The sequence below is a fragment of the Trachymyrmex septentrionalis genome, unplaced genomic scaffold (genome assembly GCF_001594115.1).
Source record: "Trachymyrmex septentrionalis isolate Tsep2-gDNA-1 unplaced genomic scaffold, Tsep1.0 scaffold107, whole genome shotgun sequence".
Taxonomy (NCBI): Eukaryota; Metazoa; Arthropoda; class Insecta; order Hymenoptera; family Formicidae; genus Trachymyrmex; species Trachymyrmex septentrionalis.
Window position 1 is genome coordinate 157,648 of NW_017304196.1, and position 14,027 is coordinate 171,674.

At 32.3% G+C, this 14,027-nt stretch overlaps 2 protein-coding genes across 4 annotated transcripts; one reads left to right on the top strand and one right to left on the bottom strand.

Moving 5' to 3' along the window:
- The first annotated feature begins 67 nt into the window (after window positions 1-67).
- LOC108746092 (inositol monophosphatase 1-like) lies at window positions 68-3,026 on the top strand. The gene is made up of 6 exons (XM_018482634.1): window positions 68-538; window positions 1,355-1,488; window positions 1,688-1,947; window positions 2,374-2,479; window positions 2,562-2,713; window positions 2,830-3,026. Exons 1-6 carry the CDS (start codon window positions 479-481, stop codon window positions 2,934-2,936), a joined length of 819 nt encoding a protein of 272 aa, XP_018338136.1. The 5' UTR covers window positions 68-478; the 3' UTR covers window positions 2,937-3,026.
- Window positions 3,027-3,928: 902 nt separating this feature from the next.
- Window positions 3,929-13,276, bottom strand: LOC108746958 (serine/threonine-protein kinase PRP4 homolog). 3 transcript variants are annotated; one of them, XM_018484124.1, is made up of 15 exons: window positions 13,087-13,276; window positions 12,760-12,930; window positions 12,326-12,575; window positions 11,380-11,885; window positions 10,634-11,273; window positions 10,193-10,531; window positions 9,981-10,066; window positions 9,739-9,885; window positions 9,520-9,673; window positions 9,189-9,441; window positions 7,629-7,867; window positions 7,194-7,394; window positions 6,858-6,965; window positions 5,394-5,467; window positions 3,929-4,212 (listed from the first exon to the last, which is right to left on the bottom strand). In XM_018484124.1, exons 1-12 carry the CDS (start codon window positions 13,089-13,091, stop codon window positions 7,194-7,196), a joined length of 2,991 nt encoding a protein of 996 aa, XP_018339626.1. In that variant the 5' UTR covers window positions 13,092-13,276; the 3' UTR covers window positions 3,929-4,212; window positions 5,394-5,467; window positions 6,858-6,965. The 3 variants fall into 3 exon arrangements, with proteins under 3 accessions (XP_018339626.1, XP_018339616.1, XP_018339635.1); XM_018484114.1 differs by lacking the exon at window positions 6,858-6,965; XM_018484133.1 differs by lacking the exons at window positions 3,929-4,212; window positions 5,394-5,467 and having other exon boundaries at window positions 6,858-6,962.
- Window positions 13,277-14,027: the final 751 nt, after the last annotated feature.

Genomic DNA, 14,027 nt, shown 5'->3' on the forward strand with positions numbered 1-14,027 from the left:
ATATATATATATATATATGTTGTACGTTCATGCGCGCACACACATCTCTTATCTGTGCATACAATAGTGCAAGGATTGGCGAGAATCGATTGGTACGGCGAGTGGTGGAGAAGCCAATAAGTAGGTATAATCCGTACAATGTGTATCAGTATATGTATGATGTATATACATACATACGACTACATGTTACCAAGTACGAAGCTGTACGAAACGAAGCCATCAAAAGATGTCGACCCGACGAACTCTACAGGAGTCGTCGTGGTCGTCGACGGTCGACAGGTGTAATTCAGTGCAGAACGTACTTATACGTACTTATTCAGTCACATTCAGTGGCAGGCAGCGGTAGATTGTGAAAGACAACGATCGCCCGGTTAGTGATAACGAGAACGAAAATAAATTCAAGTGAATTATTTACAGTGCAGTTATTTGTGGTGTGTAAAAAAAGCTTTCAGTAGTGTTTTTTTACACCACATAAATTATGTCGAATGTCGACGAGTATTACACAGAGGTTTTGCGACTTGTAAAGCAAGCTGGTTCGGTAAGTCGATCAGTTAAATGATTAGTTGTGCATAGTATCCCTGATTTCTAACAAAAACGTAGTTTGCCGATACAATTTATCGAAGATATTTTGGCTGCAGCGTAGCTGCATTCTGCAATCTTTTTAATCGCCGCGATACTCGCGCGACAATATTCGATCCGCCTGACGAATATATGATAGAATTTAATTTCACCATAGCATAATTTCCATGATTTTAATATATCTATAAAATACACTTATATCATGAAAAATCCATAAATCCACGAGATCGCTTATATGTTATCTGCACGACATAGATTGCATAAAGGCTATTCCTTGACCAACTCCGATTAGCTTAATCAGCACTATTTTATTTAATAATATGAATAAAACCATCAAATTAATTAATAGAAATATATTTATTAATACATATGTCAACGAAATATTAATTGTATGTTAGAGACAAATTGTTTTAAGTGATTCTGCCGATCGAGTTAATCGGAGTTGGTAAAAATGGCTCCAAGTATCATAAGTGTGAAAGAAGTATAAATGGTAGCGCGCATGACAAGTCTTGAAACAAAAAGGGGAATATAGGAGAATACAAATTCGAGAGATAAAAAGACGTCAGAAAACAAACTATACTTTTGTTCCTATCTTAATCACGTTTTTCATAGCAATGGCACACTTGTTTACAAGTAACTTTGATAGTTATCTGACTTTAAAGATGATAAATTAATTACACTACTTACTGAAGTATCCAGTTTTTTCTCGATACTGCCGCACTGTCTGTGTAAAAAATTAAAAGATTTAATTGTGCTTTATATATTTTATCTGCAGATTGTCAGGGAAAAAATTTATCAACGTAAAGATGTACTTACAAAATCATGCAGTATTGACTTGGTTACGGAGTGGGATCAAAAAGTTGAAAAACTTTTAATTGATGGAATATCATCCAGATATCCCAACCACAGGTAAGCAGACAAAAACATAATGCAATATGCGTAAGAAATATTTTATAATAGCAAAAATATCTTGAAAATACTTTTGGAAAAAATTAAATGCAAATTCAATTTGTTTTAACAGCTAAAGCTATTAAAGCTCGAGCGAGGATATAATTTTGTTATCTATTCTCTAATCTGTTCTAAAGTAAACATATGTATTTTATGAAAGGTTTATTGGCGAAGAAAGCACTTCCTCAGGACAAAAAATAGAATTAACGAATGCTCCAACATGGATAATCGATCCTATCGACGGCACGATGAATTTCGTTCACGGTTTACCATATACATGCATCTCGGTTGCGCTACTTATTAATAAAATAACGGAAATAGGAATAGTATATAATCCAATTTTGGAGCAACTTTTCACCGCTCGCAAAGGTCAGGGCGCTTTTCTCAATGGTGCTCCGATTCATGTATCCAATGAAAAGGGTAATTTCTCTAATATTTTTCATTAGAAATAAAGTATATATTGATAGGATTATATATATAATATCCTTCCGATAGATCTTTATAGTTAAGTGTTTATATATTCGCTCAAAATATTTAATAAAATGTTTTGTTAATACTTTAATCATAAACTCGATTATATGTAGTATGGATAATTATTAAAACGAACATTTCCAAACGATTAGTAAATTGAAATACATATATCTTATGGTATTATACGTAGTATCTAAAAGATAATCCTGCATTTGCTTCAAATTTTGAAAATCTTTTTCATATCACTATACGCAACTATTTAAATTTTAGTACAAAAATTCCAATATATACAACATATAAATCAATATTTTTAATATATAATTCGACAGCCTTTCTAATTATTTTGTTAAATTTAATTAACTGTCATTACTCTAGAATTGCGTAAGGCATTAGTAATGTTAGAAGTGGGAACTAGTAGAGATCCAGAAAAATTGAAAATAGTCCTACAAAATATAACGCTCCTTATACCACATGTACACGGGTAAGACACATTTACAGGATACAATTTCTAATTTTGTATGTGCAAAGAGATTTATTTATTTATTTATTTACTTATCCTACAGAATACGATCGTTTGGTGCTGCAGCTCTGAATATGTGCATGGTGGCTCTTGGTAGTGTTGACGCTTTTTTTGAATTTGGTATACATGCGTGGGATGTTGCAGCCGGAGATCTTATTGTTCGAGAAGCTGGCGGTGTGTCAATAGATCCAGCTGGTAAACAATTACAAACATTATGTATCAGTCACAGTCAAATAAGAGATACGATATAAGATGGAAATAAACGCCAAAGTAACGCAAAACTAATTCATTTTGTTTTTACGCGTTAAAAGGAGGCCCATTTGACGTGATGAGCAGAAGAACATTGTGCGCATCATCGATGGAATTAGCTCAACAACTTTCCAAAATATTAATCCAATATTATCCAGAACGAGATTAAGAAGCATAAAAGCTTCATGTGGAAGATGAAGAAAAATCATTTTTATGGATATCGGATTAGGCACTAAAAATAATGCAAATATTACCTAAAAGAAAAAAATGTAAATTCAAATTAGGTGACTATATGTAAAACATATATTGTTGTGATTTTTATATTTAGAAAATATCAATGAAATTATTAATTTCTTTAAACCATTTAAACTGCACAGTGTATTAAGAAATAAATTGATGAATTTATTCACTTGTGACATGCAACCAACTATATTGGTACATTGTTATATATAGACGAAAAAAATAACAAATTGCTTATTAATTATATAATGTAGCATATTTTTTTTAAAGAGATTTAAAATGGTATTACTTTTATTGTTCTTATTTTGTGATATATTATGTGTACAATTATTATATACATGTAATAATATAATAAAATGATTCTTGAGAAAAATTTAGGGAATGTATTAATGTATGATAGAATCATTGTTTTCTGTATTTTTCTGTATATTTTTCAATAAAATGATATATAACTTGTTACTTGATACAAAGATATCTTCTTATATCATAAACCTCCTGCTTCCAAAGATATATTTTCTAAAATCGAGAAAAACAATGTTATTATAAAAAAAATAATTATATTTATAAATTTATTAGATTTTATTCACATTAAAATATTTCTACATATTTTCTGAGTATTTAAAAAATAATGTGAAAGTGAGTGAGTAAATGAATGAGAGAGTGTGTGTACGTGTATATGAAAGAAAAGGAGGGGAAAAAAGGAAATGAAAGGAACAGAAAAAGAGCAAGCTAGTGTTTCGAAAATAATGTATTTATAGCATCTGCTTTTTCATTTTCATCGAGTGTGACCTTTAAATATCTAAAAACTCAAGAAAATCGCAAATATTAATATTATATAAAATTTTAATTTTTGCAACTGAACAGTTTAGTTTTCAATTAATATAATTTTTGAAAGAAAAAAGTATAAATGTATCATTTATATTCATGATAAATGTCACGTGAAAATTTCATAATCATGTACTTTACCTGTATACATACTTACGAGTCCTTCATTGTAATCTCAAGCAACTTTAAGAGAAACCTTAGCGCGCGGATATAAATCTAGTTAAACCTTCTATAAACCTTGTTGAACTGTGTTTAGTGACAGTGCATGTACTTTTACGCAGTAGACACGACAGTAGGCGCAAGTACATCGCATTTTTCCTTTCCTCCTCATCAATTGTTTTCATCACCTCTTCCATTGCCTCCCCTCCTCACAGGGAGGGCTACAAGTGAAACATTACCAAATTGCCAATTAGAACGATACATATATTCTCTTTAATTATAGTTTCATAGTATATTTTTACTTCTGTATTGAAACATTCCCGTAATATATATTTTTTAAGGAAAAAAGAACGGCAAATATGAGTTTAGCATGATAATGAAAGCGCGATTAAAATAAAACAATTATTAATATTCTTCAGGCTTCCACGGGTGCTTTCTATATAAAAGTTATGCGTTTCGTGGGTTTCCTCCGTGTCCAGATCCATTCTTGGAATGCCAATGTTTCGTGAACCTTGCAGTCCACTTCATTAGGACGAGGAGCAACCTGATACACGTTTACGAAACATTGGCATTCCAAGAATGGATCTGGACACGGAGGAAATCCGCGGAACGCATAACTTTTATATAAAACAATTGTTTAGAAGTAAATAGTTTAAATAAACGTTTTGACTTTTCTTGGAGTCATGCTCAGCTTACAATCGACGATGCACAGATATTCATATCTGTGAAAAATCTTTGTTAGAGGAATACTATGTCAGAAACGTATGGACTACAAGGCTTGAAGTAAATTAGTGAACATATATTCAGGTCAACATTTAGAAGTGGAATATATTCAGTAACAATACTCTAGGCCTTGTAGTCATATGTTTCTGAATGTACATTGTCAACTATGAATTGAAGATGACTAAGAAAAAATTGAAATTTTCTATTAAACTATTTATATTTTTATTTTATTTCTAAAAATCATATTATTTTAATCACACTTCAATTACTGCGTGAAATTCATATTTACCGATTTTTTTCTTCATGTTTAATATCGTAAATCGTAATATTTATTGAACATATATCTTTTTCTGTTTTCATCATTTATCGATATTTTATTACATTGTCTTTTCTTGAAACAAAAATACTAAAACACGTATCGCGTATTAACTATCTTTATTAAAAAAAAAAATGCAAATATTCAAACGTTATTGCAATTATTTATGAGATTTAGGAAACTTGATCGAAATTCTATTATACTTCGCCTCAAATAAAATGCCTATATTGTTATGAAAAGTTCATTACACATTTTCAAAACTCAAATTATTTTCGTAGGGCTTATGACTTCAGAATTAAACGGTTCTGAACATATATTGAAAAGTAGTTGCGCTAAATATCCCAGGCAATTCCCCATGAATACCTTGTAACGGGATCGGCGCTAAAGGCCCTTGAAAGGTCCGGTCGCACTTAACGATGTTTGAATCGAAGACACATCTGAAACATAAGCAGTCTCGTATAATCTTGTCACATTCAAGATCACACCGTGAACCATTCACAACAGCATCGATATTCAGTTCTAATTTCAAATAACTACAATAAATTTTCGAATTTAGAATTAGCGATTTTAAGAATTTGTGAAGAAGTATAAAAAAATCAGAAATCGAAGTGTTGTACTTGCAGCAATAAGATTCTTACTTAACACAGATTGCAACAAGTAACGTTTTAATAATAATTATTTTGCATATAACACCTTGATGACCGCCTTTATCTTTAAATTTTGCATCGTGATGTAGCAAATATATATATTTTTATTTCTATTTAGCATTAATATAAATATGTTTGATTATATATATCATATTGTAGAAATATAAGATAGTATTATTTGTATGTACGTATATATATATATAGTATATGCATTTTTTTGCGTTTACTATTACACATATGTCGGCCGATGTACAAACATATATGCACATGATGTGTCGCGTGTGTGTGCGTGTGTGTGTGTGAGTGAATGAGAGAGAGAGATACATACATATATATGTATGTATGTGTGCGTGTATGTCTATTATCATTACATAAAGCAAGATTCATTAAATATTTAATCTGGAACGCTTTTTAAATTTTAAAGATAAAAATGAAGAAAAAACAGAGGCAGAGAGAATTAGAAAAAGAGAGAAAAATATTAATAAGAATATTATAATACTTGGACTGAACATATTCACTCACATGATTTAAGATTGAAAAGACAAAATGCAGGTCATTCTTCTCATTGTATTAAGCATGTGTCGTTTTATTTCAATATAACTGACCTATTCACTATACAATTTATCTTCCAATTAAAACAGATTTTTTTGCCACTAAGGCTTCTAATGCTGTATATGCACGTATGCTCGCTGATGGGATACTCTAAAATGGATCGAACAATATGTGATCCATCCAAGGGACTTACAGTTCTTTATATATACGAACCTTTCTCTCGCTTTGTGAGAATACGTAACGTACAATTTCAAGGACGCATGATCTATAATCATTTCAAAGATGCTATTCGTAAGGACGTCTTGCTCTCCAGATCAGGAGAATTAGAAAAAGAAAACTGTACCAGTTTATGCTGAAAGAGGCGGTCGTCGTTTTTTAATTCCATTTTCTTTCTAAATAACGTAACTATGGAAATCGACAAGTTCTATTTTAAACAGGAAAATTGGTATCTATAACTCGAATTATTTCCAGATACGTGTTACAACACAGACTAATCTATATTAGAGATACTATCTATACATAATGGTGGAATTTATTCACATTATTATTGTATTCACAATTATTACATCGAGTATAAAAATATTATACTCTATCCATCTGACAAGAATTACACGCAATTAAATAATACCTTCGGATTCATACAGTATTGCTCATGGCGTACGGTTTTGTGCAACATTACAACTATATTTTCCCTCTGTTGCAAAACGCTCACATTTTTTTGCACCGCCTCTTCCTGCTAAACAAAAAAGAAAAAAAAAAAGAAAAAATACGAATATTCTATATGTAAAAACAAAAGTATTTGGGGAGGGAGAAACAAGCATGAAAGAGACAGAGAAATAGAGAGAGACACATCGCGCTTCTATCAAATGACGTTTAACATTAATAGAAAGGATTGTTAACGGCATAATTTTACAAAGTTACGTCAGTGAATTTTTCGAAGCTAAAGGACCCCGGACAGGGTTACCTATATCTTTTCTTGTATAAAGGGATGCGCCAGAGCGTGATTCACAGTGATTCTCTTCCCTGCATCCAACATCAATGTTCGTTCCAGCAAATCCTTTAGTTGTCCGACTTTGCGATTTTGTTCCGGTGGTAAAGAATTTCCACCGAGTTCTGCGCTGAGATCTCGAGTGGCTGGTAACGTCGACATTACAACGACTTTTTCCTGGAAAACATACTAATCAGCAAACATTGCACGTACGGCAAATATTTATTTTCATAAATACATATAAAGAACATTACGGTACAGCGTTGTCAACTGATACGTTGTATTTCTTCTGTTTCCACATTCCGCGCATAAAGTAATATTATTTACAGTGCTGCGTTGCGCGACTTAAGATTTAAGATTTTATCATGGCAACTTAAGATCTTATTATGGAAAATAATAAAATAGACTCACCCGTTCAGTAACTTTATCAACTTCGTGATATAGAAAATTGCAGTTGCTGTCAAAATGCTGATCCTTGAATGATCCTTTTCTAATTAGCTTGTTTGGCATTTTGCCCTTTAGATCCATGAAGTACTTTAACATTTGATTATTCGTTTTCCCCGAAAACATTATTTTTCCCGTGTATAATTCATATATGGTACATCCCACAGACCACATGTCAATACCAAAATCATATGGTATACCAAGAACTAGAAAATAACGATATTACTTTCGATTCTAGACATTCGATTCCAGATACAATTTCATTTTTTCAATGTCGAAAATTCAGCCCAACTAATTTATAATGCACGTATATCATAAATTTTTTTCGATTTTCAGTGAAATAATATATGTTATGATAGCAATTAGCCAAGTTTTTTTATTGCAAAAAATTTGTAACTATACGCGTACATAGATGAGAGCACACACATAAACATCTTACGATTCTCATTAAACTGCCTATTTCAATTTAGCGCAAAATGAAATCAAAGCTAATATTTGCGAAGTCGTTGTACGTAGTTCACTAAGATTGCCAATCAAGCCAATATTGCGAGATATAAATCAGAATGTAACGAATTTAGTCGAAGATTAACAATGCTAACGTACATATCGTTAATTAAAAAGATATTGACATGTTTTACATCTGCATATATTAGAAACAATTATGGTAATATACGACATTGCTTTCGTGTATAAATACGGAACAAAATTGCGTTTATAAATAATATTAATATTAATCGAAAAATCCTCTACCATTTTGCTATTTTTGCAATAGAGAGAGAGTTATCGAGATATTAATTAATAAAGATCGCTAAATAGCACGACCTATCGCCAAATACAGGCGTGTGACGAGATAGAACCATGATGGAAGAAACTTCCATCATGTTTACTATCACGACGGAATTACATAAACAAAATTAATTCTGCCATGATTTACTACAAGTAATCTTGGCAACGCATGAGCGGCGAAAGAAAACATCTCTCTGCGCTAGACGATTGCATAAGCTGTGTTTCAAAATTAACGTTTACGTGCACTATAGGTATTCAGTACTAGCAATAAATTTTGGAACACAGCTATGCTATAGTAGGCGCCCATGATTACCAAGGGCGGTCGTATCATGCCGCACGTTTGCATTTGGCGATACGACCGTAAATATTAGTGCTTATTTAGCGGTCTTTAAAAATTAATATCTCAGTAACTGACTACGTTTACATGACTCGATTTACCGAAGCTAATAACATCGATGTTCTAAAACTGGCTAATCATAACTATTCCTCTGAAAAATAGAATGACTGTGATTGGTCAATTTCATAAAATCGAGCCGTAACATAGTCCATAAAGTAAAAATTGCAAAACAGTAGAGGACTTTTCGATTCAGTTTAGTCCACTTTATCTACCCATGAACGATTATTACATTTAATATCAAATACCCTGTATACATATATGTATACATATTTTTGGTAATATATGTACATATATGAAAGATCAAATAGCAATAATTAGATTTTGTAACGAAGTAAAATACTTACTAATTTCGGGTGCACGATAAAACCTCGAAACTAAGTATGGTGTTATTTCATTTTCGTGAGCGTGTGATGCGGAGCCAAAATCACAGAGTTTCAGTACTAGTTTACTTTCACTGACTAGAATATTATCCGGTTTGATGTCAGCATGCAGAATATTCGCACGTTTTAATAACTTTAGTGCTAGAAAAAGTTGCTGCGTATACGATCTTACCGCTTTAACGTGTAAGCCAACGTCTTTGCCATATTTCTTTAAAACCTGCCCAACAAACATAATTATCGCGATTTAATCATTCTAGATATTGTAAATTTTATACAAATAAACATATACACATACCTCTCTTAAATTCATAGCTAAAGGTTCAAAAACCATACACAAATGATTTTTGTGAAAAAAATGCCTAAATAGTCGCAAGCAATGAAATCTATCTTCCGGATCAGCGTCATTCAGCTTTCTAAGAATTTCTAGTTCCTTTAAACCAGTTCTGTGCCTGTAAGAGTGAAAACAATATTATATACTGCGATCGACTCAAAATCGGAAATGTATTATGCTTACATTATTTCGTTGTTCCTTATAATCTTCACAGCTACGTCCAAATTTCCTCTAGCGCTGTCTCTTGCTCTTACTACGTTACTAAATACTCCTTGACCTGTATATCCATAGACTACGTATCGTGCATCTAGCGTTTCTCCAACACGTACTCTGAGAAACAAATTATATCATTATTATTAGTTTTCAACCTCATCATTAGTTTTTAAATTAAAACAATGATATAGGACAAAGAATATATAACTAACCGATAATATCCTTCGGCATCGTCCCAATTATCTGTCAAACTAGGATTGTCTGGTCCTCCTTGACGTTTTCCTTCAAGCGTAGGACTCTGGATAATAAGAAATTAAAGGTAAAAAATAATAAAAAATTTAAGATAAAAGATAATAAGATTTAGAGAGCAAAGATCAAAATAAACATGTTAATAAAGAGAAAAGTCAAATAAAATAAAACATACGTTAAAATCACCAATATTATCTGCTTCTGCGAACATGTCCCATTCGTTCGATTTTTTTGAAGTTTGCTTTTCTTCTTGTTTAAACCTTTCAGACATTTTCCCAGTTTTGTCAGGCTCATTAAGTGGTGTGTCCTCAAATCTGGACTTTCTTTTTTTGGCTGGAGGCGGAGATTCTAGTTTTTCTGTGGGCAGTGGTGGAGTATGGCTCTCCAAAATGGATTCATTATTATTAGATGGTATATCTACAGATTTTTGCGATATATTAGATTGGCTTTCTGGAGAACCAACGACATTAATGTCGGCAGACATATTTGAATCTTCATTTGGTCCACTTAATCTCTGTAGATAGAAAAAGATGTACATTGTGGTTATGGCCAATAATCAAGTAACATGTATTTAACGGACATATGTATGACATTGACGAGAACATGTATTACTTACTTTGAGCAATTCTTCTCTTTGTTTTCGTCGACGTTCTATTATAGCTTCCTCATCTTCTTCTTCTTCGATATCGATATCTTTGATGTCCTCTTCACTCGAACTATCTGAATGTTCTACTTTAAGACCTTCCGATAAAGAATCCTTATACTTATCATTGCGTTCTCGCTTGCTATTTCTGTCTCTATCCTTCTCACGATCTCTAATATGATCTCTGATTTGTTTGTCTCGATCTCTATGACTTCGAGAAAGAGATCTGGATCTTTTATACCGATCGTTTCGTTCTCTTTCTGATCTGTTTCGAGTAGGGCTACGTGATCTTCTTGCAGTACTGCGAGATCGATCTTCGAGTCGATGATCGTGGTACCGGATGTCTCGTCGATCACGACTACCGTCATGTCGATCTCTATTTCCATACCGATCCTTGCTTTTGCTATCCCTTTTGTCGCGACTAGCATGACGACGAGGCTCTCTGCTAGATAATCTATCACGACTGCGTCGATCGTGACTAATGTGACGATCTCGGCTGTTTTGACGTTCGCGACTTGCCAATCTGTCGCGGCTTTTATTATCTGAACTTTTTGTTTCGTTATTAGTTTTTAAACTATGACGGGAAGATTGCTCTCGTTTTCGATTTTCTTCTCTATATACATTAATAGTTAATATAATACTATTTCAACATATTTTTTAAAATAAATTACATTAAATAACGAATAGCAGTAATAATAATAATAATTTTCCTTACTTACCGTCTATCTGATTCTTTTTTCCGTGTCTCATCCCTTCTTGATGACAGATCCTTACGTTTCTGCTGATCATCGTCAACTTTTCTGTTGGATTCGTCTTTTCTCGTTTCTTCTTTCTGCCTTTCACTAGTTTTTCGCGAAGATCTATCATCTCTTCGAATTTCTTCTCTTTTTCCTTCTTCTTTAAAGCGGATTTTCTCATCTCTTTTCCTGTCAAAATCTCTTTTCTTATCTTTATGCTGTTCACGAATTTTTCTGTCTCTAGTCATATCAACTATAACACGTCTTTCGATTTTTATCACTTTCTTACGTTCTCTACTGCCTGATTTACTTCTACCTCGTTTCTTCGGTAGTATATCATTAGTATCGCTATCATCTTCCACAAGTATTACATCAGGCGTTTCCATAATTGTTTTTGTTTCTTCTTCTTCCTCTTCTTGTAATTCTTTATCTTCACCCTTTTCAGATTCATCCGAGAGATATTGTACTAAACATGCTTGCAATCGTTCCTACACATTGTACAATTACAGTAAGTACAAATATTCATGCAATTACAGTAAGTACAAATATTCATGAAGATATTTCATTACCACTGATTACGCATAAAATGTATATGCTGGTATTGTATTTTAAAATTATACACATATATATATTCATAAATATCTGGTCACACATATTATAACATGATATAGCATATTTTATAGTGAAAAAGGACAAGTATTTTTTTTTTAATTTATTATAATATAAAAAGTAAAAGAGATCTAAATGATATGTACCTATATTCATAATATAATTTTCTCATGTTTTGAATTAGGATTCTGCATATTTTTATGTAATTAAGAACTCTATATTGCACATACTATAAATATGTATGAATTGTGTGTGTGTGTGTGTGTGTACACATCATAATCTAGAATTATTCTAACTAATCATAAAAATATTTATGTACCTTTTGTTTCATTAATTCTTCGAGATCAATATCATCTTCTATGATTGTACAATCCACTTCGTCAGAATCAAGATCTATCAATTTTTCATCTTCACTTTCTTCTGTAGAAACAACTTCTAATACAGAAGTTTTTGTTTTTCCATTCATATCAATTTCTTTATGCACTATATTGGAGTTTATTTTCTCCTCTATAGTACCATTTTCCATATTTCTATCTCTTTTCTGTCTTTTGTGTTTTTTATGTTTTCGTCTACAAAAAGGTATAATTATAATTATAATTTTAATTGTAATCAATGTATCGCTTAGTTATATTGGATGTTTTCCAGAAAGAATAGGGTAACATAGTGAATCATTAAATCCTTGTTGTTTGTCAACATTAAATAAAGATGAAATAATTCACATTACACTACGTTCATCTAAAAAATATCCATTACCTTTCTTGCTTATCCAATCGTTCATCGTCTCTTTCAATTAATTTTTCCTTCTTATGCTTATGATGCTTATGTTTTCTTTTTTTTTTCTTTCTTTGATCAATTACTCCATCTGCATCAGAATCTAATCCTAAAGATTCTCGTTTACACTCAGGACCTTCTAAATCTGATGTGCTGCAATTATGTGTTGAAATAAATATCTTGGTAAAATAATTTTTCATGATAGAAAGAGAATATATTCATTTTTCTCCATTCTTTCATCAAATCGAGATCAAATTTCTTTCTGTTGCTAATACAATATTAAATTAAGTTTTTGTATAATTTACTTACCCCATAATGAAACTTTAGTAAATAATTAATAGATGAAACATAAAATCACTACACAGAGCAATTCCAACGATCCAAATGATTACAATGACCGCAATCAATAATGATCCGTAACAAACGCACAAATACAGGAATGTCTCAGTGAGACGCCATTTTACAAGTTCTATCCATGGTGAAAAGTAGAACTGGTAGATAGTGATGGAAGAAGCCAACTGCCCAAGATGCTATTGCGCATACATACATCAGCAATATCAGCATACATTTTCTAAAGCCCAAAACACATTCGCCAGTGTCATTGACGCTTCTGATTGGCTATCGTGAATTCAAATGTAAATGCGATTTGCGTGCTGCGACTTATCTAGGCTAGAGACTCTTTATGCTTGGTCCACAACCTTACTTTAAGTGACCATAAGCAGTAAGGGTGAAATCACACAGTGCGGAAAACGACTGCAGAATAAAGAATGCATAGAAGCGACTAATCAGCGTTTTTCTACGTTATTCCGAATAGGTAATTGATTGTTTTAATGACGCATTCTCTATTCCGCAGTTCTTTTCCGCACCGTGTGATTTCACCCTAAGCTTTATGGCTTCCGCTGGACGTGGAAACGCTTGCCGCACATATGTGCCGGTCGGAGTGTAGGAAATGATTAGTCACAGTCGAGTATTTCCATCGTATAGTCAAATAGAAGGGAAATGCTTGACTGTGATTGGTTAGTTCTGCACTCTGACTCAACTCTAACCTCGGTGGAAACTTAGGCTATTTTCACATGCAGTGAAACTTGCGTAAACGTAACTTGCGTTAACTAATCAAATCGTATCAAATTGTATCAGCTACTACGCATTATTCTAGTTGAGACGATTTGTCTTTGACTGACGCAAGTTACGCTTAGGCAAGTTATGCTGCATGTGAAAGTATCATTAATCTAAAAAAAAGTGAACAAATA

What these genes read in the sequence shown, in the direction of transcription:
- LOC108746092 (XM_018482634.1), top strand. Translation starts at nt 479, where the DNA reads ATGTCGAATGTCGACGAGTATTACACAGAGGTTTTGCGACTTGTAAAG. An exon ending in TTGTAAAGCAAGCTGGTTCG is followed by an intron (nt 539 to 1,354) that starts GTAAGTCGATCA and finishes TTTTATCTGCAG; the next exon opens with ATTGTCAGGGAAAAAATTTA. An exon ending in TCATGTATCCAATGAAAAGG is followed by an intron (nt 1,948 to 2,373) that starts GTAATTTCTCTA and finishes TCATTACTCTAG; the next exon opens with AATTGCGTAAGGCATTAGTA.
- LOC108746958 (XM_018484114.1), bottom strand. An exon ending in CGATTGGATAAGCAAGAAAG is followed by an intron (nt 12,576 to 12,759) that starts GTAATGGATATT and finishes ACCTTTTTGTAG; the next exon opens with ACGAAAACATAAAAAACACA. An exon ending in TTATCGTGCACCCGAAATTA is followed by an intron (nt 7,868 to 9,188) that starts GTAAGTATTTTA and finishes GTTATTTTCTAG; the next exon opens with TTCTTGGTATACCATATGAT.